Source organism: Sander vitreus, chromosome 9, assembly GCF_031162955.1.
Source record: "Sander vitreus isolate 19-12246 chromosome 9, sanVit1, whole genome shotgun sequence".
Lineage (NCBI taxonomy): Eukaryota > Metazoa > Chordata > Actinopteri > Perciformes > Percidae > Sander > Sander vitreus.
The window spans coordinates 23,214,329-23,239,574 of record NC_135863.1 but is presented as its reverse complement, the minus strand read 5'-3'; the positions used below and the strand labels follow the sequence as shown (position 1 = coordinate 23,239,574).

Genomic DNA, 25,246 nt, shown 5'->3' with positions numbered 1-25,246 from the left:
TAGCTATCAAAATTCTTATGATAACTTTTTGTCATGAGGGTCCACTGAGTCTACGTGTACATTTTTGTGCAGATGGGACTCACGATGTAGGAGGAGTTAAAAAAAAAGTAGGTTTCGCTCAAAGCGAATTTGCTAATTAATTTTAAAAAAAATGAAAACAGCGCCATCTAAAGGCCGATTGATGCCATATTTGGCACACAGCCTCATTGGCACATGAGGAACAACTGTTCTTAAGTTTTGTGTCCATTGGAATAGCCGTTGGCAAGATACAACCGTTCCTGTTTCGACACCCACCTACAGGAAGTTGGTCCTCTGTAACATGCGCATTGTTTTAGCTATTAAAATTCTTTTGATAACTTTTTTGTCACGAGGGTCCTCCGAGTCTATATGCCAGTTTTTCGTGCCGATCGGACTCACGCCCCAGGAGTAGTTAGACAGAGTAGGTTTCCCATATATCAATATTTTGCTGATTAATTTAAAAATAAATTTTAACAGCGCCATCTAATGGCCGATTGACGCCAAGTTTGGCACAGATGCTAAACTGGCCATGACGAACAACCTTGTCAAGTTTCGGGGCAATCGGAATAATTGTCCACTTACAGGTTTGAACCAAATCACTGTACAGTCTCGCAAAGCTCCCAGGTGTTTATGTAGGCGCCAATTTTTGTGAGTTTTCGTATATATTGAGGCCATCAAAAAATGTGCCCAAGTGCTAAAACCAAAAAGGGGGCGCTATAGAGCAACCATACCACTCCCAAGCCTAAATGTGAATTCAGATGAAAGAGTTTACTATTGTGCACATGGCTGCAAAACCTTGAGAGATTTTGTGCATCCTAAAGTCCTCAAACAAGTGTTCGTAAAATGAAGATTTTTACACGAAAACCAATATTTCAAAAATTATAGAATTTTGTAATTTTTTTTCTAAAAAATAGCACCATGGACTTGAAGATGAGACCTATGTTACCTCAAAAGTTGGTATATTAACTTATTACTTTTGTCCAATTTAAGGCACACGTTAGGCGCTATGGAGGCCCCTGGCAACGCCCGGGCCCAATCACTACAGAACTTTGCAATTTTCACCAGTTGTGACATGTGTGCAAATTTGTGAGTTTTTCGTGCATGCTAACCCCCTCAAAAATGCAACGAAGAATTGGGAAAAATAATAATCTGACCAAAAAACAATAGGGTTTCCTTTGCACTTTCAGTGCAAGGCACCATTGGGACTTGCACTTTCGTGCTCAGGCCCTAACTAGCAGATCAGATGCTGCCATACAGACAATCAACAGGTGAGTGACTGATCAGTCCAGTAAATGCAGATCGGTGATGCTCATTTTTCCCTCACATAAAGTTTGCTGGAAGTGATGTTTTTACCACACCTGCTGTCATAAAGGTCGTTTCTTTACAGTGCTGTATTACCCACTGTAGATTACCAAGGGGTAAGCCAGCCTCTGCAAAGTGTAGCTCCTATGGAGCCATTTTGTTGCTATCAAGCCATCACCCACCGTTAGCATCCCATTGACTGCCATTCATTTTTGGCGCCACTTTGACAGCGAATAACTTTACATCTGAAGTGTTTAAAGACTCTATTTGTACATTGTTTATTTCTAAAGAAACACGACAATGTATAAAAGGCTCCATTACCTTGTATCTCACGTTATGGCTTCGTAACAGACGTTTTTTTGTAAAAATAGGCGATTGTGTCATAATCACGCTACTTACTGTCGGATAGTAGACAAATTACCGTACAGTACAGGAGAAGCTCGCAGGCAGTTTGGACTTACATTAGCTGTTTAAGTTTAATTACTAATGTTAACTAGCATTTTAGTTAGCAATAATTAGCCTGTGCCTATGTTATCTCCTTACATATACCTACCCTCTCCATCTCTGCAAGATTCGGAACGATTGAGATTTCTCTTGCCGGCAGTGCCCGCCACGCCGATTATACATGTCCGATCGGCCAAAATGAAGGCCGACGGCCCCCTCGGACGGACGACGGCACGGAACACACCGAACAGACTCGAGTCACTGACCTCGCCAGACTGTCCGATGGCCGGTCATCGGCTCCGTGTGTAGTAGGCTTAATATACTATACTGGTCTCCGTTGAAAACAACAGCGTCAATTTGTCCATTTGTTTAACTGTCTATGTAGATTACTGATGTAAGCGTTACCGAGAGGTCATAGTTGCGATGAATGTTTTGCTCAGACAGACAATCATTCATTTACAATAAGAGAATACCTTACAGATGCATCGTTGCATTTCAAGTGTTGCATATGGTAACTTAGTCTACTTTGGATGTGTTGTGAGTAAAACAGGGTATCACTACCACTGTGTCACGAGCCAAAGCGTTAAGAGTTTGTTGTAGCAACCAACATAATAATAATTTAGGTTAATATAGCGCATTTCATGAAAGTACAGGGGACAAGGGGAAAAGAAAATACTAGGCCAACACAAACACGGACTGAAAATAAATAAAAACCGAGGCGCTAAATGGAGGAGGGTGTAATTTAATATAGGCTACTGACATACAACCACATTGCGCATTGTGAAGTTATTTCATGAATAAAATAGACATATAGCTGAGGGCCAATTCAGGGTAATTTTGAATCACTTACAAACCCATAATTTATCTTCATCTGTTGAAAGCCTGCCCGAGATTGACTTGCCCGTTGTCTGTCACTTTCCCTTTTAGCTTTTAGATGTTCTTCATTTAATTTCCTTTTTTTCTGTGATGGCCCTGCCCCAGCATCAGCCATAACTACAACTGATAACTTCTAAAATAAAATTAAAAATACAATTAGGCCTATATAAAGAAAACTCCTTCTACCTTTTCCTGGCTGCATAGGCTTTTCCGGTGTTACAAAGAAATCTGTGACCCGTCAGAATGTGTTACTGTGTTATGTGCGACTTCGAGGGAAAAATCGAACGGGCAAAGGCATTAATAAAAACTATATAAAATATTGTTCTTTCCCCTTAGTCTCATTTGCTGTTACAGGTCATTTATGATCATTAGAAGAAAAAATACACAGTTTCAGAAACATTAAAAAGTTGCATATAGTAACTTTAAAGAAACTTCATAGTGTTACATTGAAAACAGAATTTGGTGTGGTGGTAGCAGTATATGGTAGCAACCCCTGAGCCATCCGCCAGGCTTTCAAACTAGGGAAAACCATAGACAGTGAAAGAAAAACACAACACTGCGCAGTATCCTTTATGGCCTCCATAACATAATTGGCGGAAAATTAACGTTAACCATTAGGAAAGAAACCAGCAAGCGAATAAACAAATATACGGTGTATCTGACTCACCTTATTTGATGTTGGAAGCCCATTGTCCTTTCTTTTTCATGAACGCAAAATATCCATATAATGTTGCTGTTAGTCATTTTGTTGGAAAGAACTCAATTCACTCCATGACTGCTAGCGAGCTAGCTAACTAGTCAGTAAGCTAGCTAGGTGATAGCATTAGCAATACTGGGTAAATAACGTTAGTTAGCTAACTAGCTACATTAAAGCTCCATTGTGTAACTTTTTGAGTTGATTCTTAGCAAAAAAAACCTTTGTTCTTTCACAAATATGTGCTCATTCATGTGTTATTACTTCCACCAACTAATCAAAGTATTCTCGTACGCATAGAATCTGCCATTCAGAATACATACAAGCGAGTCGCTCGAATGGCGGCAGCCATGTTGCGCCTCCATCTTTAAAATACATTAGCCAAAGAGGGACATACCTGCGCCTTTCGCGATTTTACACTCAGTGCCAGGGAGGGGGACAAGATTACTTGCGACTGCCTGCAGATTTGAAAGCCTGTTGAAAATGGAGGATTGCACCTATTCTCGAGGACATGTAATAGAGTCGCCAAGGAAGTTAAAAAGAGAATTAAAACGACAACGAGACGAACAAAGCAACAACACCAAAGTTAATATTGGAGTGGCTTTTCCAAGATGGAAAACGCTCATAAGGAGCAAGGATTTCAAAAGGGACACCAAAGTTGCCTGCTTTCTTCTCGACAGGTAATTCTGCCGATTTGTGTAAATTCGAAGTTTTATAGTTGCTTGGCTAACTATAGCATGGTTGTTCATAACGCTAGAACGACATCTAGAATACTTTTCCTCGCGTCAATGATGAAAAAGGATTGTCTACCTTGTAACATAAACGTAATCATATGTGTTGTAATTTCCCTGGCAGACAACTCACGTCACGTGCAGTTGTAACACAGACTAGCTACGTGTAAATGGAGTTACTAAGAGCTAATTTTCGGTTTCATTGACACTGTTCATACTGCTCAGAGAAATATATTAAAAACACAAACCTCCGTTGCTTCTCTCCTACGCTGTAAACAATGCCTTACAATCTTGTACAATATACAGAATAACGATAGTACTGATACTGGGAACCTGATAGCTGATGCAATGAAATGGTACCAAAATAACGTTAAACTATTATTACACTGGAAGGAACACTCACGGACGAAGTCGTACTTCTTGGAATAATACGGCCATCGTAGGAGTTAAAATGAGCTCAGATGGGAGGGGCTAGAAAGTAATATTCAGTTGGTTGTCATATACAATTTCACCGCTAGATGGGAGAAATTGTTACACAATGTAGCTTTAAATAATGTCGACTTTCTCTTTCGAAGTGACTTGCTTCACAATTACCTTCAAAGTTTATTTTCCAGAGACCTGTCCACTACGCGTTGGCGCTTTATTTTTAATCAAACGCAAACTTGACACCTAGCGTAACTTTCTATTCTAGACTAGTGAGGGTTGCCGTCGCCACGTTTGTCCACACAAACTTACTGTCTGGCTGCCGTAGTTTCACTTAAAATCTATTAAAATGACGTTGATGGCTAATGTGGACAGATGATTCAGGCCTGCATTTGGAATTACATTTGTTAATACAGACATCGATGGTGGGTGGGTGTGTGTCTCAGGGACTTCATGTCAAGGACGACGACGGAATAATTACATCTTTTTAATGACAACGTCCAATGGCGTGGGCTTCATGATTTTTTCACTTGTCTCCATCCAATATCAAGCTACTTAAGACACCAAATAAATACAGTATATGGCCAATTTAAAATGTTGCCATTGTACATTTAAATTCCCCAGATTTGGTGCAGGTACTGAAATTGGGACACCCCAGTCAACTCAAAACATATAATAATGACCTCTCCCTAGCACCACCCTCAGGCCAAAATGTAACAAAGACTGTCATGCAAACCCACAGATTAAGTATCCACATTAACAGTATCATGCCACAGATGCATCAGCTTTGTAATGTGCCTGCTTTACCAGTGTTGTTGTTAGGTTCGGTTATATTCTATGAGTAAATGAGTAACTTTGCCCTTCACAAAAGAATCAGAGGGATGCAGAGATTTTCTATTTTTATTGACTTTTTGGACAATTTCTTTTCCAGTGTCATCCATAACCGTTCACTTCAATGGTATTTGCATAATCTTTCATTCAATGCTAGGAGGATATAAACCAAGGTAGGCTGATGCAAGATGTTGAATTAGCAGCTAACAAGCTAAATCTGCACTCCCCTGGCAAATTTAAACTAATTACAATAACTGGGGGGGAGGAATGTTCCAAGAGCTTTCAAAAGGAACAATAAACATACCTTCCAGTTGTCCATTAAAAATGCACCTAACATCTCTACCTGGTTTGTATCTTTCTAGTTGTAAGGCTGATAAAAAGGGCCATTGCTATTTAACAGAACAATCTGCATAGCAACTGGAAGACAAAGGGACTGGACACTGACCCAATACAGAGGATGAGTAACACAGGATATCACTAGACAGATAGTTGGCACGAGATGGTCTGCTGTTTTGCTCACAAACAGTCATATTTTGAATATTGATTTACTTTTGAATGTCAAAAAAGTTCATTCAACAGTTAGTGTGAGGTTTGATACGTTGGAGCTCTAGGCCTAGTGTTGTAAGAAGTTTAGTTCTGGCATGATCTCCAAGCATCTGGCAGTTTGAATGAGTGCCACTGCAGTGGCTGAAACCATCCCTCCCCCCTCCCCTTAGTAAAGTTTACCAATCCATAAGGCTACAAGGTACGTGCCACTACTTGACCATATTCACAGAAGCACAGTTAACAAGCAAATGGAAAGATGTGACAGAGGACAACCACTACAGTGTGCTTGAGGGCTCACAATGGACAATTTTCACTCAGCTACACGAGTAAAGCAGGCGGGGGGTGAGTAACTGAAACAGCTGGCCCCTGTCTGAACATGTCACCAGCAGTTATTCAATCCCTTTACCCCACCCTGCGAAGGCAACTAAGGGCAGCTCAGAAAAAAAAACGTATGTCTGGCCACCATTGAATTTGGTATAACAGTTCAAACCACAATGAAATGTCAAGTCTAATTAACACTTAAATGCCAGTCTTGTACAGACTGTGTAGACTTAACATTAGACATCTGTCTTTTTTTTATCTTTTTCCTTTTTTTTTTGCGCAAGACAGCATTATTTAATGCAGATACAAAGCTCACAAGTCAATTACAGTATCTGAAAGCACTTTTAGACTGATGAATCTGTGAGGGCAGACCAGGATAAGTACACAGAGAAGGATGACACTCTCAGAACTGAAGACTTCTAGGGTCAGCGGTCAGTCCAGGTCAAGAGGGGGACAATGAAGGGGAAGATTGTGTCCGGTTTAGTTCAGGCCCATCTGTAGCAGCATGGCTTAGAAGCGCTTGGGTCCCCAGGGAGAGGTCTTGGTTGCCACTGGGGCTCCAAAGCTGGGGAAATCTTCAGAGCTGCTCATATCAGGGGCCTAAAAGTCACCGAAAATAAATAATAAAAAAAAAAAAAAACGGACGGGATTAAGAGAGGAAGGTGTGACCAATTCTAATTTCAAACAGTGTCAGGATTGCAGGAAAATGCTCACCTTCTCATTGCCAGTGGTCCAGGGAGCCTCCCTCACCACAAAGCCCTTCGATGGCCCACGTTGTTCATCCATGGCAGCAGCGCCTCCCCCAGGAGGCCTCATGTAAGCCATTTTTGCCTCATTCTCCACAACATCTGCCAACTGGCACAACACAATGTATCAGTGTTAATAAGGAAACCATTTCTTACAGAGGACGGTATACATTTACCTCTAATGTTTACCAACAGTTGTCATGCACATGAAAAAGCTTACATATTCCTCTTCCAGGTTAAGAAGGTGGTCGATGGCTTCATCCACAAGCTCAGGGCGACCTGTGACTGTCACGAGGTTCGGGTCTGAAGCTCCACTCTGGGGAAACCTGAGATCAACCTGGAAAAAATAAAAAATAAAAATGGACGAGCCCCGTCAAAGACTGGATACTTTTTAAATTGAGAAAAATCATAAAACAAGGACTTAACATTAAAAAATAAAAAAAAGGGTCAAAGACGTCCAAATGCCCAAGAGGCATTCCTGAAATTTTTTCTAAAAATATATCACTGTTGCTCTCTCGGGTATCCCACACGTAGGGCACCATTACATAGAGCTGGGTCGTCATGGGTATTACCCCGCTTTCCACCTTGAACCCCTCTAGGAAGAAGCCTGTGGCTAAGCTTGTTCATGTTTAGCTGTTAAGAGTAGGGATTACAAGAGTCCCAATCCACCTTCCCTAAACCAGCCCACCCCAGTGGGGAAAAACACCCAGGCCAAAGTCAGAGCCATGACACCACCACCATCATCATCATCATCTACTGTATGTGTCATCTATCATCTGAGTGTGAGCATGAATGTGATTAGATCAAATCCAATCCTTTTTTGCTTTGATGGATTTACTGTAGAAAAGTAGTTATTCACAGGGGAGAAAAGTAAATGATTACATCAATTTAGGCATTTTAGGGTAACGGCCAAGTCCAACGCCCACTTTTGTTATCGCTGATGGGCCATCGGTTTATGGTTGGGAAAAACGACACCAAAAAACCCCTCCATTTGGTTTTCTAAACATTATTCTATCGTGACAATATAGGAATGTGCAGAATAGGTATTGAGGAAACGGAAGGCCAGGAGGGAAACATAAGCAAGAACGACGACGGAATAATTACATCTTTTTAATGACAACGTCCAATGGCGTGGGCTATGGCGGTTCCAAAGTTAAGAAGCTGCAAGTTTTTGCCTGAAAGTGCACTGCTGTCAAGGGTGCTACTTCTGACTCCTCAATTTTATGTCGGTTTATTCCACTGACGAGGAAAATGTCCTGTCCGCTCAGTAGCCTCACCTTAAACTCATCCATGATCTTGCGGATGCCCTTGCCACGGGCTCCAATAATGCGGGCATGGACCCTGCTGTCCAGGGTGATGTCCTCAGAGATCATCTCCTCTAGCTCGTCCACTATAGCCTGGATGGCATCGCGTGCTGCTATGGCTTTGTGCTCATACCCTGTAATAGTAATTTGATCCTGTGGGAAAACCGCAGCAAATTCAACATGACATGGAGATATGGGGAGAAAAAACCCAAACACTTATTCCTATGCAAGGCCAACCTGAAGGTGTTTGTGAACTATTCAAACACACCATAGTAACTAGGGTTATTGGTAGCTCTATTCATGTTTTTATGTAGCAATGATATGACCTGGTAATTTAGCACCACCTACTGTGCTGATGGAGTACATACAGTTCACCTTTTAACTCCATCATGTTTGATATGTAAATAAAAAAGGAAATACAAGTTCTGCAGGAAAGCAATACCTGGTTTTCATCATTCTTCTCTGGGAATTGGATGTTAACGTCATGCTCAGTGCGGATGGTTGTTATAATGGCACCCTTGCGGCCGATGATTTTGGGGTGATACTTGGGGTCCACAGTGATGGTCAGCTTGAAGCTCCTGAGTGCCTGTAGAGGGGTTGGCGTAAACAATACTCTGGGTTAGAACTCCAGTGAGTTTAACACGGGACTCATTTCTACTTCTTGTAGAACTGGTGGTCACCTATCACCGTAAGATAAGTTAACAATTAAGCACTTTCCTTATTTAGTGTTATCATGAGGGCGGCCTTTTAAGGCCTTCAAAGAAGAACTAAACTGTTCCATGAGATGTGAATCCTCTACACTGAAGACTGAGATGCTTGCTAAAGTTACATTTCTAGTGATGAATCGGCAAAACACACGTTTTCTCCGATTCACGGCTTTGTCCTAGGCGCTCCCTCTCTTCAGTCATTCTCTAGCTCGCTCGACCGTACGCGCTTTCGCGCGCACGTTGAGCCTTCGTCAATGTGCCATTTCGACCAGTTGTAACAGAAATAAAAATGGATTATGGATCATTTAATTTCTATTAAGTTTGTAGCCGACTTTACAAGCCAACTTCTCTATCGGCTGGTGACGTCTCTTGCGTTCTAAAACCAGCCTCTGGAGACTTGACAAGCCGAGTCGCAGCGACACCATCAGCGGGTCCGAGTCGTGCTGAGACGGGCCGTTTCAGACCGCTGCAACTTTTCTCTGCAACGTTCGTAAAACGGTTTTGTCTCGTCGCAAATCTTCGGTCTGAACTGGGGTTAATACAAACCAGGCATAAATTCTGAATACACTGGCTATTAAAAAAATAAATAAATAAATAAATAAAACACTGACACATATCCAAGTTCCCCACACAATACTAACCCGATCCTCCTGGTCGGCCTGCAGCTCTTTGACGCGCTCCAAGAGGCCCTCTTTGGCGCGGTCGAGGTGATTGGCCAAGCCGGTGATGGAGATTTTATCAGACTGCTGCTCAGGAGCAGGCACTTGAATATTAACCTGGGAGGCAGAAAGTGACGTCACTCTAAATTAGAAGCAAAAAAACATTGTGCATCCCCATGTGCCAACACAAAGTCTGTAACACACACCTCAAATTCATCCATCATCTTGCGAATTCCGCTTCCTTTCTGTCCAATGATGTAACGATGAAGCTCAAAAGGCACTTCCACCTCAGTAGTGACAGGAACCAAGGCCTTAGGAAAGGAGACAGGTGTGTTTGTTAGTGAACAAAGCCACAAATGTGGAGGAAAAGAAAAAAAAAAAAAAGAAAAAATAATTGAACCTCCGTCATGAATGCTAACCTTCAGTGCTTCCACAGCAGCCTCGCACCGCTCTTTGCGACCGGAAATTACGATCACGTCGCACCTTTTGGGTGCGTTGGGATCGACAGGCTCCTTCACCTCTCCATTGGCCTCGCCATTCTCCTGAATAGGGGCCTCTGCAGGAGGTGCTGCTAAACGGAGGGAATCAAAGTTTGATGAGAACATTTTCATTTAAAAAAAAAAAAAAATAATAATAATAATAATAATAATAAAAAGGACGCAATTCCAAGTCTTTGCACCCATCATGCGTTTACCTTGTTGGTCCTCGCGCTCTGGGAACTTAATCTGTACATTGTGATCTCTAGTGATCTGCTGGATGCGTGAGCCCTTGGGACCCATGATAGAACGGTGGAACTTCTGAGTGATCACACACTCAATGGTAACTTGAGCCTCCTGGGAAAGAGAATATTCAAATGGGAGAAAGAAAAAAAAAGGTAAATCAGTTACATTAACAGAAGAAGGAGGGGGGGGGAGAAATACACTCTGAAGACCATCTAAGCAAAACAAAACTGTACTCTACTAACCAAGTCCTCAACAATCTCCAGCATGCGCTTTTTGGCTGCTTCCACACATTCTTTGGCTCCTTTGAGGGTGACCTTATCGCTCTGCGTAGCCGTGCGAGGAAGCTCACCATCACGCCACCATACTCATCAGCAAGGTCCCTAAGGACTTGGCCACGGCGAGCCACAAAGTAGCGATGGTGCTTTGGATCGACGTTCATAGTATCCTCGACGACGTTGTCCTGTAACCAAGGAGTAAATATAGTTAAAATTCAGGTATGATAAGTGAACCAAAGCCTCACGCTCCTATGTCCTGCCATGTTCAAAACTCATTTGGAGCCCTACCAAACTCTTGATGAGTTCCTCCAGCTCCTTCTGGGCATCCCGCACGGCTTCCTCAGTGCCAACCACAGTGATGAGCTCCTGGTCTTTGTCGTCTGCGGTGGGGAAAATGATCCTGGCCCCGGTGCTGTCGCGAACCTTACGGATGTTTCCGCCACCTTTGCCAATGAGGAACTTGTGATATTCTGGCTTTGCACGCAACTCGGCGGTGTGACTCTTCGTTTGCTACCCATCATGCGTTTACCTTGTTGGTCCTCGCGCTCTGGGAACTTAATCTGTACATTGTGATCTCTAGTGATCTGCTGGATGCGTGAGCCCTTGGGACCCATGATAGAACGGTGGAACTTCTGAGTGATCACACACTCAATGGTAACTTGAGCCTCCTGGGAAAGAGAATATTCAAATGGGAGAAAGAAAAAAAAAGGTAAATCAGTTACATTAACAGAAGGAGGGGGGGAGAAATACACTCTGAAGACCATCTAAGCAAAACAAAACTGTACTCTACTAACCAAGTCCTCAACAATCTCCAGCATGCGCTTTTTGGCTGCTTCCACACATTCTTTGGCTCCTTTGAGGGTGACCTTATCGCTCTGCGTAGCCGTGCGAGGGAAGCTCACCATCACGCCACCATACTCATCAGCAAGGTCCCTAAGGACTTGGCCACGGCGAGCCACAAAGTAGCGATGGTGCTTTGGATCGACGTTCATAGTATCCTCGACGACGTTGTCCTGTAACCAAGGAGTAAATATAGTTAAAATTCAGGTATGATAAGTGAACCAAAGCCTCACGCTCCTATGTCCTGCCATGTTCAAAACTCATTTGGAGCCCTACCAAACTCTTGATGAGTTCCTCCAGCTCCTTCTGGGCATCCCGCACAGCTTCCTCAGTGCCAACCACAGTGATGAGCTCCTGGTCTTTGTCGTCTGCGGTGGGGAAAATGATCCTGGCCCCGGTGCTGTCGCGAACCTTACGGATGTTTCCGCCACCTTTGCCAATGAGGAACTTGTGATATTCTGGCTTTGCACGCAACTCGGCGGTGTGACTCTTCGTTTGCTGAAGAAAAAAAAATAAAAAACACATTTACAAAATGATTTTCTACAACAAGAAACCTATTATAAGTCGACATCAATTATAAAAAAGGTCAGCACAAAAGATCTTATTGACTTCAGAGTAAGAACCAATGGAAAATTCCCTCAGGCAAAACCCCCCTGATTTTAATTTGCTAAACACAATTTAATCTTGAGGGAGAAAACGGCAGCAGGCAAAACAAATGTCAGCCTTTATTTTGTGACAACTTCCCGGCATGTGGTAATGTACGATCACCGAAGCAGCTCTATTTTACCCTTCTCTCTATGCCCCCGTCTAATGGCTGCCAGTTTAGCGAGGTCAACAGAAGTTCAACTTTTTAATCATTCGAGACATTTATACAAACCTTCTCCTCTGCCAAGGCAAGCAGTTGCTGCTTGGCTTTCTCCACCTCCTCAACAGGACCTCGGATGGTGACCTTATCAATCCCTGAGCCCTCAGTGGGAAAGTGGATGTGCACGCCACCACACTCCTCCATGATGGAGCGCACAAAACGGCCCTTTGACCCAATCAAGGAGTTGTGCAGCTTGGAGGGAATGGACACCTCTATCTCTGTGATGTTTGCCTGAACACAAAAAGACACTAATTAAGCATATGTACTAGATTTAAACCCATCTGCCAAAGCTTTGGAGAGACTAATATACATGCATGCACGTGCTTACCAGCTCCTTCTGAATGGCCAGGATGCGATTTCGTGCAACCTCACAGTTTGCCTTCTTGCCTGTGATGACAATCATCTCGGAGTTGCTGTTCTCGGCAGGCAGGTCAATTCTTGTTGTCGTTTCCTCCCGAATCTAGAAAGCAACAGAAAAACATAGTCAAGTCAAACATGGACACCTTAAAGACCTCAATGAACTACATACGTATCTCTTTTAAATATACAGTACCTTCTTGATATTTGATCCTCCTTTTCCAATTATGTTTCTGTGGAACTGCTTGAAGATGGGGACGGAGAGGGAAAAGCTGTTCTCCACCTGACAAAAGGAATCCCTGAAAGTTACCACCCAACTACACCAAAGCAGGTATGGATGCCAAACTAGAACCCTTTTAAAAACACCACCCTAACCAGACAACACATTAGTAAAGATTTACCATTTCAGCCACTATCTTCTGCATGAACTTTGCACACTTTTCCACCTCGTTTCGTGGGCCTCTAAGTTGAACGATGTCGCTTTTTTGTGCTGGGTCGGGGAAATTGATGATGACCTGGAAGAAATTTGATTAGAGTTGTTTTTATTAACAGTTGTCAATTTGATTTATTAGACAGAACACGCAGCTCACAACCGGAAGACATCCCCTCGCCACCTGAAACCCCCCCACTCGTCATCACCACTTGCTTAAATTAAGCGTTATTAAGGTACATTTAATGGGTTAAGGGAGAATGAATGCGTGTGCATGAGCAGTGATTGACACGCAGTTAGACACCCCCCCCCCCCGGTCCTGATTGGTGCATGGATTTTTGCAAATCACACTACAGGCTGTAGGTGGTGTCAGAGGAGTCAGATTTATTTTTTTAAATGACCTGCTTCATGTAGCTCTACTGGAACATAGGGTCAGTTTCAGCAAATATGACAGGAAGTTAGTTTTAGAAGTCTTACCTACTGCACTCAGTTCTGACTCTCTGTTGCTTTTAGTATTCTTCTAAAATACAAATTAAAAACATATAAAAAAGGAAATAATTTCTAAAATTTTATTGAACAAATTGAAGATTGAATTGAACATAAAAGGCACTACTTAAAAATGAGTTACATTTTAATTTGCAGTTTTTTTACTGATATTTTCTTTCAACTAACAAAAAAAATCTCGTAGTGTCTATCGCAATATGTTGCAGCCTTTTGCGATATGTATATTGCGCTAGTTGATGTTGCGATAGTGATAAAAAAAATTTAGAAAAAAAAAAAAGATATCGTGCAGCCCTATTCAGTACAGACAAACCACCGCCATATATACCAACCAACACCAACAGTTACCAACTCACCTCAGGGAATTTGTCGCGCACTTCTTTTATCTTCTCCCCTTTTTGGCCAATGATGGCTCTATGAAAACGCTGTTCAATGATCAGGTCCTTTGTACGCTCATTCTCCTGCGAGAGACGGCACATTTAGTAACGGCACATCGGGATCCATTTTGCAGCCATTTTGCCTGAGAACCCCAGTTTGAACTCACCATGCGTGACGCCAGCTCGAGCAGCTCCTTCTTGGCTTCCTGTACACCCTGGGGATCCCCCTCAATACGGATCAGGTTGCTTTTCTCGTTGTCAGGGGGGATACGGACAGTCACCTTGTGCAGCTCTTTGATGCGGTTGACTATAAGTAAAAAATAAATAAATGAATGCTTTGGAGCATTGCTGATCCAGTTCGTGTTGCACTGTTGCAATTCAATACACCAGCCTTTTGACAGCAACGCCGTACTTACTGTTAACACCTCCTTTTCCAATCAGGTGTCTATGGAATTTGGGATCCACGCTGATCTCGGTGTAGTCCATACGGCTTATCTTTTCAGTAGACAAAAGCATGAATATCACTGGAAAACATCAACTGCAGCTTGTAAGTGTTGTTAAGGTGCTTTACTCTCGATAACACACCACTTTTAGGTCCTTTTACCCAATCTTACTTTCTAGCCCATGACTCGGACATCTCAGAAGAACCCTTTCGATTGGCTTTGGGTCTACGTCCAAGACTTAAAAATTGTATAGCAACTCAGTACTCACCAAATCTGTAACAATGACTTCAATCTGGCCCTGCACCATCTGCACGTCTTTGGTGGGACCCTCCAGGGTGATCTTATCCTCTCCCTCGGTGAACTCAATGTGCACCTGAATGCAAAATACATGAAAAAATAAGTTACAAAATGAAATAAAAGGAGTATTTCAAATGCTATCGGTAAGAAATTCATAATTTTAAACAGACCTTGGGCATTTGTTGGGTAATCTTGGCCAAGTTCTGCCCCTTCTTGCCAATGATGAAACGATGAAGCCAAGAAGGAGCTGTGACTGAAGAAACAGTGTAGCTGTTTGCCTGTGAAAGGAAAAATGTTCTTCAAGTTACTCCTCATCGCTTTTTTTTTTTTTTTTTTTTTTTTTTTTTTAAACAATTGCATATGTCAAAAGGTCATCACTAGATCATTTTCAAATGTTGCACACCTTGGCATAAACTTCAGTGAGGGCCTGACCCAGACGGTCCGGCTCCCCACGAAGGATGACAGTTTCTGAGCTGCTGTCGGAAGGTGGGATCTCGACTGAGACACCAGTTTTCTCCAGGATCTCCTGCAGGGTGTTTCCCTTGGGGCCAATCACATACTTATGCTGAGACTTCTTCACCTCCACTGCAATAGTGGTGGCATTCTTCTTCTGCAATACAAAAGGTTAGTTGATCAGGGACTTGCAACATTCATCCTCAAAATTAAACTGCCTCATACCAGTGATGCAATTTTTAAAAAACAGCCTAGGGAATGACGCTAGTTAACATTTAGCAGGTAACGTTAGCTGGCTTAAAACGCGGTTCAAATTCTGACAGCTAAACACTGTAAAGTGCGATTGTATTTCACTGGAAAGGATTCCAACACCGGGACGCACAACAGGCTGCAGCTAAAGACACAGCTGACTGGCTGCACTTTGAGACAGCATGGACACTGCCGCTTCCGGATAAACAACAGTGACTGGACATAGTGTTGCATTTGGGTCCGGCTCCTTAAGCTTGTGTTGCGTTCAAGTTATTGTAAAAATACCCTTCTGCCATCTAGCGTTTCTTCTTTTTGCCGTTTAACAGCAAATAACTGGTGAAAAAAAGTTGTCATAAGTTATTACTACATTTTAAATAAATCATTTCAATTTGACCATATGGCCTTGGCAATAAACAAGCCTTTCTATAGTGCATTTATAATTTGTCATTTAAAATGAAATACTATTTCAGTTGCACTTCTGATAAGGACACATCTGCTGTTTTGCACAATTTATATAAAAAAAAAAGGACTATTTTTCAGTCATCTTATTGTTAAAAAAAAAAAAAAACTAAACTAATTGTGAGAAAAATAGTGAACTCAAAATCATGAATTGTTAAGTTGAGTGCATCGTTGCATCCCTAGATCTGTTAAACGCAAACTTTCCTTGAAATTGTTTTGATTTTAGCATACCTTGTCTTCATAAATCTTTTTGATCATGGTCACAGCAAGGGCCACCTGCTCCTTTTCCCCGGTGATGACAATCTCCGTCTTGTTCACGCTTGGAGGGGGGACATTAACACGGGCACCGGTCTCCTGCATCATCTCTCCTACCAGCTTATTGTAGGCGCCGGTGATGAAGGGGTGGTACACCTTGTCAATGTTCACCCTCTCCACAGCACGCTTGTCCTAAGAGAGTAGGAGGGGCAGGGGGGGGGTAAGATGAAAATCGATCCTAAAGCTACGATTTCTGGGACGTATGTCAGTGGAGTAAGTTAATCGTCTCGGGGGACTCGTTACCTGCTCAGCAGAGATCAACAGGATCTCATGCTTTGCCTTCTCCAAGCCCTCCTTGGTACCAGAGATCTTGATCTGGTTACTGGGGTCGTCGGGTCGTGGGATCTGGATTTTGGTGGCAGTCTTGAGCTCGAGCTCCTGAAGCTTCTCCCCATTTTTGCCGATGACAAAACGATGGTGCTCCTTGGGGATGGCGACAGTAGCTGAGGCCTGTTAGGGTTCAAATGCACAGTTGGCACTTCTGTTCTTCAAATGGCGTTCTACCTTATACGGTTACCACCAACAACAAAGACGGATCTCCTGACCTGAGTCTGCAGTCGGGACACAATCTCCTTACGGGCCTTCATCACGGCATCCAGCTTTCCAGAAACCATGATGGAGAGACCCTGATCTTTTGCCAAGGAGAGTTCCAGGTGGGCTCCGGTCTTGTGCATGATGTCCACACAGACCTTCGCTTGGTCTCCTTCCCCAAACTGGTTGAGGTCCTTGTACTTGCGCTCCTCTAGCGGCACATGGAAAACCTAGTTGTGGAAAAACAAATTTGATGTGATGATGACCATTTGTTACATCTGGATTGCGTTGATAGAACTTTCAAAATCAATGAGACCCTTAAGTTAGTACAACAGTTCATAACACTAATGCCCTAGTGTGGCACCGGCTGGCTCGGCATTCATTCACAAACACTGCATCGGTCGTCACTTGTCAGAGAGTCCGGCAAAAACTCAGGTCTTTCCATTTATTTTGAATGCCTGCAGCAAAAAAGTTAAAAAGGTCCTATGACATGCTGCTTTTTGGATGCTTTTATATAGACCTTAATAGTCCCCCTAATACTGTATCTGAAGTCTCTTTTATATAAGCCTTAGTGGTCCCCTAATACTGTATCTGAAGTCTCTTTCCCGAAATTCAGCCTTGGTGCAGAATTACAGCCACTAGAGTCAGTCCCACAATGAGCTTTACTTAGGACGTGGCATTTCTGTGTCTGTAGCTTTAAATGCTATTGAGGAGGAGAGAGAAGGGGGGGTGTGGCCTTGACCAACTGCCATGCTTTGCTTGTTTTCAAGCCATGATGTCTCTCTCTCTCTCTCATATGGGTGGGCCAAATCCTCTGGGCTGGCAGAGAAAGGGGAGGTAACCTTGCTCCTCATGAGCTCATAAGGAGCAAGATTCCAGATCGGCCCATCTGAGCTTTCATTTTCTCAAAGGCAGAGCAGGATACCCAGAGCTTGGTTTACATCTATCGCCATTTCTAGCCACTGGGGGACCATAGGCAGGCTGGGGGAACTCTCATTAATGTTAAAAACTCATAAAAGTGAAATTTTAATGCCATGGGACCTTTAAGACCGATTCAACTTTTGAAGAGAAGCAACCTGACGTCACCCTGCGGTGGACAATCGTGTAACCGGAGATCAGACCTGTCAGTCCGTATTGTGGCGTGAGAGTCCCGGTATCGTTACAGTAAACATTACTGGCTATCGCTGACACAAAAACGTTTTAAACACTATGACGGGGGAAAAAAGGAAACAAGTGGAGCTGCTCAGGAGTTTGTGTAACAGTAGGGGACTGTGTCCTGCAACAACAAAGAAAAGTCACTTCAACTCTCGCTTCATCTCTTTTCTGTCTTTCTCCGCTGTCTTCACGTGCGGTTGACAATTTTAACAACTCAAAATCAGTGAATTACGATACACAATAACCAGCAAACCTTTTCGTCCATGTATTAGTAACTTTGAAAAGGTTATACCTGGGTGATAACAGAAGACTTCAGAGGACGGATCTTGGATGTCCAGGCGTTGGCAGTTTCCTGGGTCCCCTCAGGCGAGGCCGCCTTCTCGGGCAGAGGCGGGAAGGCGTCCTTGTAGGTTGGAAGAGCATCCTCCTCCTCTCCAGCACTGGGTCCTGCCCCAGCAGCTGAATGAAGAAAAAAAAAAAAAAAACAAATGAGGCCACTTATGGCTCTGTTTGCATTTTACAAATCAAGCGTAACCTTAAAAAAAAAATAAAATACTTACCACCACTCTGCTCTTGCAAGAGCCCACTGCGGTGCTCATTGAAGCTTTCCTGCGTAAGTACAGCGACTGAGCTCATGGTCAAAATCCCACGTTTACACAGAGTCCGAGTGTGCCACTGGAAGGAAAGTTTGCATTATTGTCAAAGGTTTGGCAACAGAAAGTGCAGAATAAACCCTTTTTTTTCAGTCAGCTTCTTCCTATGAGTGATGGGGCAGACATTGAACCCTTGTTAAACGATACCCAAGGATGTATTTATCTGAAGTCTTGATTGTTGCTTGTTTAGTTGTAAAAATGCGACGTCACAGAGAAATACTCCAAGTTTTCAGGGGCTTTAATAAGTCAGCAAGATTTTTGGGTGCTTCATTATTGCCAATTTACAGTCTGTTGGTTTTTCCCCCACTCTTGGTAAAGTTTTGCTACATAAAAACGTAAAATAGAAAATTTCACAGGATTATGATTTAGTTTAGTGTCAGTCTAACCGATACAGCAACTTCACTAGGATGTTCCAATACCATTTTCCTTCCCGATACCGATTCCTACAACTAAATCTGCATATTGGCGGAGACTGAGTGAACTACTTTAAAAGTAGATTTTTTTTCGGGGCTAAATTAAGTGGTATCGGATCAGTGTATTGCTTGTAACCTTTAAGGCAGTATCAAAAGGCATTTGTAGTACTGGTATCGGAACAACTCTAAAATCCACACCTCATAATCGATTAACACTTCATCATCTTAAGCCCCCGACACACCAACCCGACGGCTGACCGTCGGCAGGAAAGGCAGTCGGACTGATAAGTCGGCTTCCCGAGGTCCAAAAAGTGCCTTGGAACACACCGAAGAGACACCATCTTGAACGCACCACGTGGGTCTGGATTCTCCAGCCGATAGAAATGGAGGCTTGTTTCGAAATACGATCTCGTATTTTACAAAAATAGTTCACTGAAACGTGTTTCTGAAAACATTTTAAGCGAGAAATGGGCCATAGGGTTGCTGAATCTGTCTTCATTTCAGATCGACAAAGGTCAGTTTAAAAGATTTCGAGGCGTTCCGTCACTCATCCCGCTCGTTATTTCCGGGTTAGCACTCTACCAATCAGATTGGTGGAGTGAGTCCGACTGCCCGCCCTCCGACCCAGCAAGTCAGGTCGGCCCAAATGAAGGCGGACAGCTCCTCTGACGGACGACGGCACGGAACACACCAAAACAGACTCGAGTCATTGACCTCGCCAGACTGTCCGACGGCCGATTATCGGGTTGGTGTGTCAGGGCCACTACCAACAGGTTATGATCGCTTTTTGGATTTAGCAGTTATTGCCGCCCTGTGTATAGGTTTTGCACATCAGCACAACCAGCGACGTAGGGATAAGATGGGCTCCATATTTAATGAAGAAATTAAGTTTTGCATTTATCATGATGGCTAGAACGAGATAAACAAGGCTCCTGTTTGAATGATGGAAAAAGGGAATTATCTGAAGTGTCACATGCACAGGTTTAGCACACTATACAAGCTTATCACAGGTGGACTTTGGGATTTCCCCCATTATCTAATCTACCTTTAGCAACAGAAGGCATGTCTCTCATATAATAATCACACTTCTTGTCACATTACCATGTCAGCACTGTGTTAATGTATGCTGAGACTGAGTGACAGGATTATGCCTTAACCACAAAGAAAACACTGGTGCGAGTAGGGCTACAGAAACAGTACATGTTGTCTTTCTAGAAGAAACCAGTTTGTCTTCTGTAGGGCAGTCCAGTGCTATTCTAAGAAGTGTAACCTAGTGAGCAGGCTCCAGGGTTAAGAGGATTTTTCCCCACTGATGCCTTTGTAGGTCCATGTTGGACAGGATTAAAGCAAAGATCCACTAAGAGAATACTGTGATGTCCTGCCCAAGGTCTTTGAACATGAATAACTATTTCCAAGAAATAAAGCACAAAGCCTGTGCTGCAGAGATGTCGCGGCCTACAAATCGTATCCTACAGAGTAAAGAAAAAAAAAAAAAAAAAAAAAAAATCTGTTTGGTACAGATCCTCGCAAAAATCACACTATAAATCATTTAAAATTTATTTCAATGTTAATAATTTAATTAAAATGAGAACAATGATACAAAAACGACCATTCCCTCCAATATCGTGAATCATATCGCAATATCGGTCAAAATAATCGCAGTTAGATATTTTCCTCATATCGTGCAGCCCTACCTACAGATATTTGGATTTCTGACTGATATAAAAGCTGGAAGTGTGGATTGAGTTATTAACAGTAATTACGTTCCTCTGCAAAGCAGCGAATGAGTGCTCCAACTAAAGCTCGATTCCACTTCACTGTCACTGATGAAACTCAATACATCATCAGGAGCCAATGCTGTTTTGTTTTTCTGGCTGGCAGAGAAACTTAAATTGTGGGCCAACAAAAGCAGAGGTATGTGAACAGTGTAAGGGTCGATTTTGCCCCGAAGCACGGCCAAAATGTTTTGCAATTTTCACCATCTCTCGCAACGAAAACACAAAAGACATCGCAACTTTTATCGCAATTTTTTTTTACAAAGGCTCCCGCAAAAATCTGGCATTTTGGGCCGCAACAATCTCAAAAAAGGCCGCCAGGTCCTTTTTCCCACAGAGCAGGCAATTGAAGAAAACTCACTTCGAGCTTCAACAATGTAGTAGTCAGTTGAGCAGACAGTTTTTCCCCCTACATGTTTCAGACCCCCCTTTTAGTGGCCTCTTCCTTGTCAGGCTTCATAAACTTAAGGCTGCCCTGCCCAGCACTCATTACTGTTTGCAAGCCCTGTTGCCAATACAAGTGTGTGAATATCCTTCATTTAAGACATTAAGTGAAACATTTAATATGGATATCATTATGTTGACATGTGAACAACTTTGAGGCAAGAGTAATTAAATTTTTGGCCGTCTCTTGTTGACATTGTTTTGTAGCGAGAGAAGGTGCATAGCATGTCAAAGTCCTCCAGGATGGGGGAATATAAAGCTACGCCAAAGCTAAACATCGGATACATATTTGCGGTACTCAAACTACTTCACAAGATACTTAATATTTAAATTCAAATGTGTCAGTTTCAGACAATAAAAGTTTGCAACACACTTAAAATAGTAAACAGTGGTTTTACAGTGTGATGATTTAGGATTATTTCAAGTTTTTTTCCCATATAGAATAGACCAGGTGAATTGAGAGACTGAACATAAAACAATATCCTTTGTAGCCTGCTTTAACTTGGATAAAATACCCCCGTAAAGTGGAAGGAAAGTGATGTAGTATGAATATGACGTTTCAACAAGTCTCCAGGACATCAAGGTTACTACGTGGGACAAAATATGTATTGTCTTTTTCCATGTCATTGCTATGTTTTTCAGCTTGCTTTGGAGATAGAATGCCCCCTGTTACCCAAAATGTAAGCACTAAATGTCAGTAAGAAAGTGTTAACATCTTTGCAAACTTGCTCAGCCAAAGTGTTGAAGCTTTGTACTCCACAATCCTAATTAGAGATGTTCCGATACCGATACCAGTATCGGCTCCGATACTGCCTAAAACGCTGGTATCGGGAAGTACTGGAGTTAATGCACCGAGCCGATACCACGTAATAAAGCCCTAAAGAAAAAATATGTTAAAGTAGTTTATTTATGTTCTTTTTCCGTTATAACTGACTGTCAAACTGGATAATAAAAGAACGTTCTGTGGCATTCATGTTTCACAAAGAGTTTAACCTGAGCCAGACCGACAAAGATAGAAATAATATCACATCCATACAGGGATAGTAGTATACAGTTCTTAAAACATAATAAAATATATGACACACTGGTATCGGATCGGTACTCGGTATCGGCCGATACGCAAGTTCAGGTATCGGAATCGGGAAGCAAAAAATGGTATTGGGCCATCTCTAATCCTAATTATATTTCATTTTTACAGGGCAAATTTTTATTTTTATTAGTGTTAGTTCCTAACATGCTAAATGTTGTAAGAACTTACCAGCTAAATGGTCAGTTACCAGATAATCCGTCCTGTAAAGATGCAATTTCCCGTCAGCCTGCCAGCTTTTGCCTGAAGAAAAAAAAAAAAAAAAAAAAAAAAAAAAAGATGAGCTGTATCAAAATGACCTGATAGCATTTTTATTAGTTTCAAAGAAAGACAAAGAAATTATTATTTCAGGTCTCACTTTAAAACATTTGCACAGACTGGCTACTATAAGTTATGTGTGCATAAAGAAGAAATTGTATTCTCAAAAACATCTGCATGATCAATTTAAAAAAAAAAAATATTGCGTGTGTTTACATGCTGTGTATCATGTCCCATTAATTAAAACTACTAAAAAAAAAAAAATGGTTGATGACCAATAATGGATATTTTTACAGTCAACTTCACTCATTCAGTGTTAAACAAAAGCAGCTTTTGCTAAGGCCTAACTTGTATATTTTGATAGTAGGGCTTCTAGTGAGACCAGTAGTGAAAATACTGCCACCTCAGACAACTGAAACCATCCCGAAATTAAGAAGTATGCAAATAAAGTTGATGCAAAGAAGCACATCACTGAACTTCTGTAAAGTATAGGTGCCATTCGAGCTCACTTTCCTTGACAAGCATCTGGCTTCTATAATTGGATACTGCCCTGTCAGACAGAAGGACAGACCTGGCAAGTAATTAAGCTGCTGTAGGTGAACCAGGTAAATAGGCCATTGTTCTCTTATACAAGAGCCGGAAAAAAACACACAATGAATGACTCTTATTAAAAGGGTGTGATTATTAAAAGGCTAGTTTGCCACTGGCGTCACCAATTTCCTATCCCTCCAGAATGTTAAGAGACATGGGTTTAAATTACCCCTAAGGTGTGCACAGGCTGCCATGTTTGGTAAGGGCCCGGGGGTTAGGGTCCCATTTTGTGCATACTCAGTATTTATATAGTAGGCACTAAATAAGATGCAACCAACTAACTAGCTCTTACTTGGTAACGTTATTTGGTATAACGTTTGTAGTGTTAGCACAGACATCATATGGCCTGTTTCCTGAACATTATTAAATAAACGAATCATGTTAATGCTCCTTATTACTCAGTCAGTTAATAGAGAATAACTTCATGGATTTGAATGACATACGTGTGAATTACAACACAGTGATGCCAGGTTGTTTTGCTTAAACCAACTTGTCATAAATGCAGTTTTGCGTTTAAACTGGTGACTAAGTTAATAACTACATTACTCACGAGTTCCAAACTCATAAAGCCCAGCCAAACAAAGATGTTACCAACGTATCTTAATAAAAATGTAGCTCATTATCTAACTTACGAGGTCGTTCGTGTTATTAATGAGCTGTTAACTTGCGTTACGCTTAGCTACGTGCTCGTCTAACGTTAGCTAGTTAGATTTGCATTCACGTTAGCCACAGCATGACAACCTTCGAGCCTATATAACGTTTATAGAAGCAGAAAAGTACACAAATCCCATCTTAAGGATTTAAGTAGCTGGTTAGTATGAGTGCTAGCTAACACGATATCAAGTCAACTAGCTAGCTGACAGTTGCCAAAGAAACATTACAGTTAATGCTAGCTGTCGTCATGTTAGGTAACGTTTCTCAACCATAGAAATGTAAGATCGAGACAAACTAACGTGATCTTAACAGTCAGGGACACTAAGATAAATCGGATGTTTAGCAAATATGTATGCATCTTAGTAGAAGTTGGATCTTCAGTAGCTAAATCCCTGTCGCATGGATTACTAGCTCTGAACCCCTAGCTAGCTAACGCTAGTTAGCAAACTTGCTAAAAACTTTGACTGTGGTGTGAGCGACTGTGACACGTAGCTCCTCCGCTAGCTTGGCTCACTTAAACAGCCCAACACAGAACTTCAAGCTGTACCTTAGCCAACAGCTAGCTAGCTAGCTAATGACATTAAGCTAACGGTGGATTGAAAATCCTAAAACCTTAAAATAACACCTTAACATAAGACACGTATACACTGGGGTCGTGTCGTTTGTATATAAATTCGCCGGCACAAACACGGTCGTAAAAAGTACAGGTTGATAGCCTAAGCTAGCGAGCTCATGTTAGCTTACAGTTTGTTCGACTAGCTCGCTAAGTCCACGTAGGCATACAGCTGAGCAGGGGAGAACTGACACGGAGTCAGGCCAGAACATACTGTAACGTTCAAGGTTCACCAACAAGCTGTCTTCCCGACAAGTACCACTCCACTGTATAAGATAGGGAGATGTCATATGTAATTGCAATACCGTCATATACGGTAAAATACTGTGCAGTACTTACTTATTTTATGTTCTCGTCTGCCCTGAAGGTGCAGAAGCTGAGATGAAATTCCACTGGCGAGAAGGTGGGATTGAAGCCTGACGGATATATACCAGTGCCGCCCACCAATCATATCCTCCAACGTCACGTCAAAGAGTCCGATTACATTTAATTTATTTTCATTTCCAAGAGCGACAGACTTGTACAACTGCGAAATTTTGATTGCATTGCGTGTGAAGAGAAGATGTAAGATACAATGTGATTAATGTTGTATCCCTAGACGTTTCAAACTTGAATCAAGGATGTGTTAAAATCACGTCGTGAGGAGAGTATTCATACACACAAAAGACAGTTGAGGTGGCAAATTCTGATTTACTTTGTTATTAATCACACATTTCAATATGGGATAAATTACCAACAGTGTCTATTTTTTTTAGACTTTAGTGAGATGAGGTAAATTAGGAGCCCATGCCAGTCCATTTTAAGGTTATGAATCCAGGCTCACAATGTTGTTGATGAATAGGCCAAACAATCCTGCAGTTTTTACTGAGGACAACATGTGCAGAAAC

The 25,246-nt window shown here is 42.1% G+C and overlaps 1 protein-coding gene across 1 annotated transcript; it reads right to left on the bottom strand.

The window, feature by feature from the left end:
• Positions 1-5,370: 5,370 nt before the first annotated feature.
• Positions 5,371-24,805, bottom strand: hdlbpa (high density lipoprotein binding protein a). Its single transcript, XM_078259400.1, has 28 exons — positions 24,699-24,805; positions 22,415-22,486; positions 18,432-18,546; positions 18,164-18,330; positions 16,731-16,946; positions 16,429-16,635; positions 16,102-16,317; positions 15,113-15,319; positions 14,880-14,987; positions 14,681-14,785; positions 14,386-14,464; positions 14,137-14,276; positions 13,949-14,053; positions 13,063-13,176; positions 12,858-12,944; positions 12,633-12,764; positions 12,317-12,535; positions 11,716-11,937; positions 11,394-11,612; positions 11,129-11,267; positions 10,022-10,173; positions 9,809-9,913; positions 9,585-9,719; positions 8,679-8,822; positions 8,210-8,389; positions 7,153-7,269; positions 6,901-7,041; positions 5,371-6,786 (listed from the first exon to the last, which is right to left on the bottom strand). Exons 3-28 carry the CDS (start codon positions 18,505-18,507, stop codon positions 6,697-6,699), a joined length of 3,822 nt encoding a protein of 1,273 aa, XP_078115526.1. The 5' UTR covers positions 18,508-18,546; positions 22,415-22,486; positions 24,699-24,805; the 3' UTR covers positions 5,371-6,696.
• Positions 24,806-25,246: the final 441 nt, after the last annotated feature.

Coding starts and splice junctions, on each gene's coding strand:
- hdlbpa (XM_078259400.1), bottom strand. CDS start 18,507: ATGAGCTCAGTCGCTGTACTTACGCAGGAAAGCTTCAATGAGCACCGC. Junction 11,268..11,393: donor TGGAGATTGTTGAGGACTTG/GTTAGTAGAGTA, acceptor TCTCTTTCCCAG/GAGGCTCAAGTTACCATTGA. Junction 8,823..9,584: donor AGGCCGACCAGGAGGATCGG/GTTAGTATTGTG, acceptor ACCCCTCTACAG/GCACTCAGGAGCTTCAAGCT.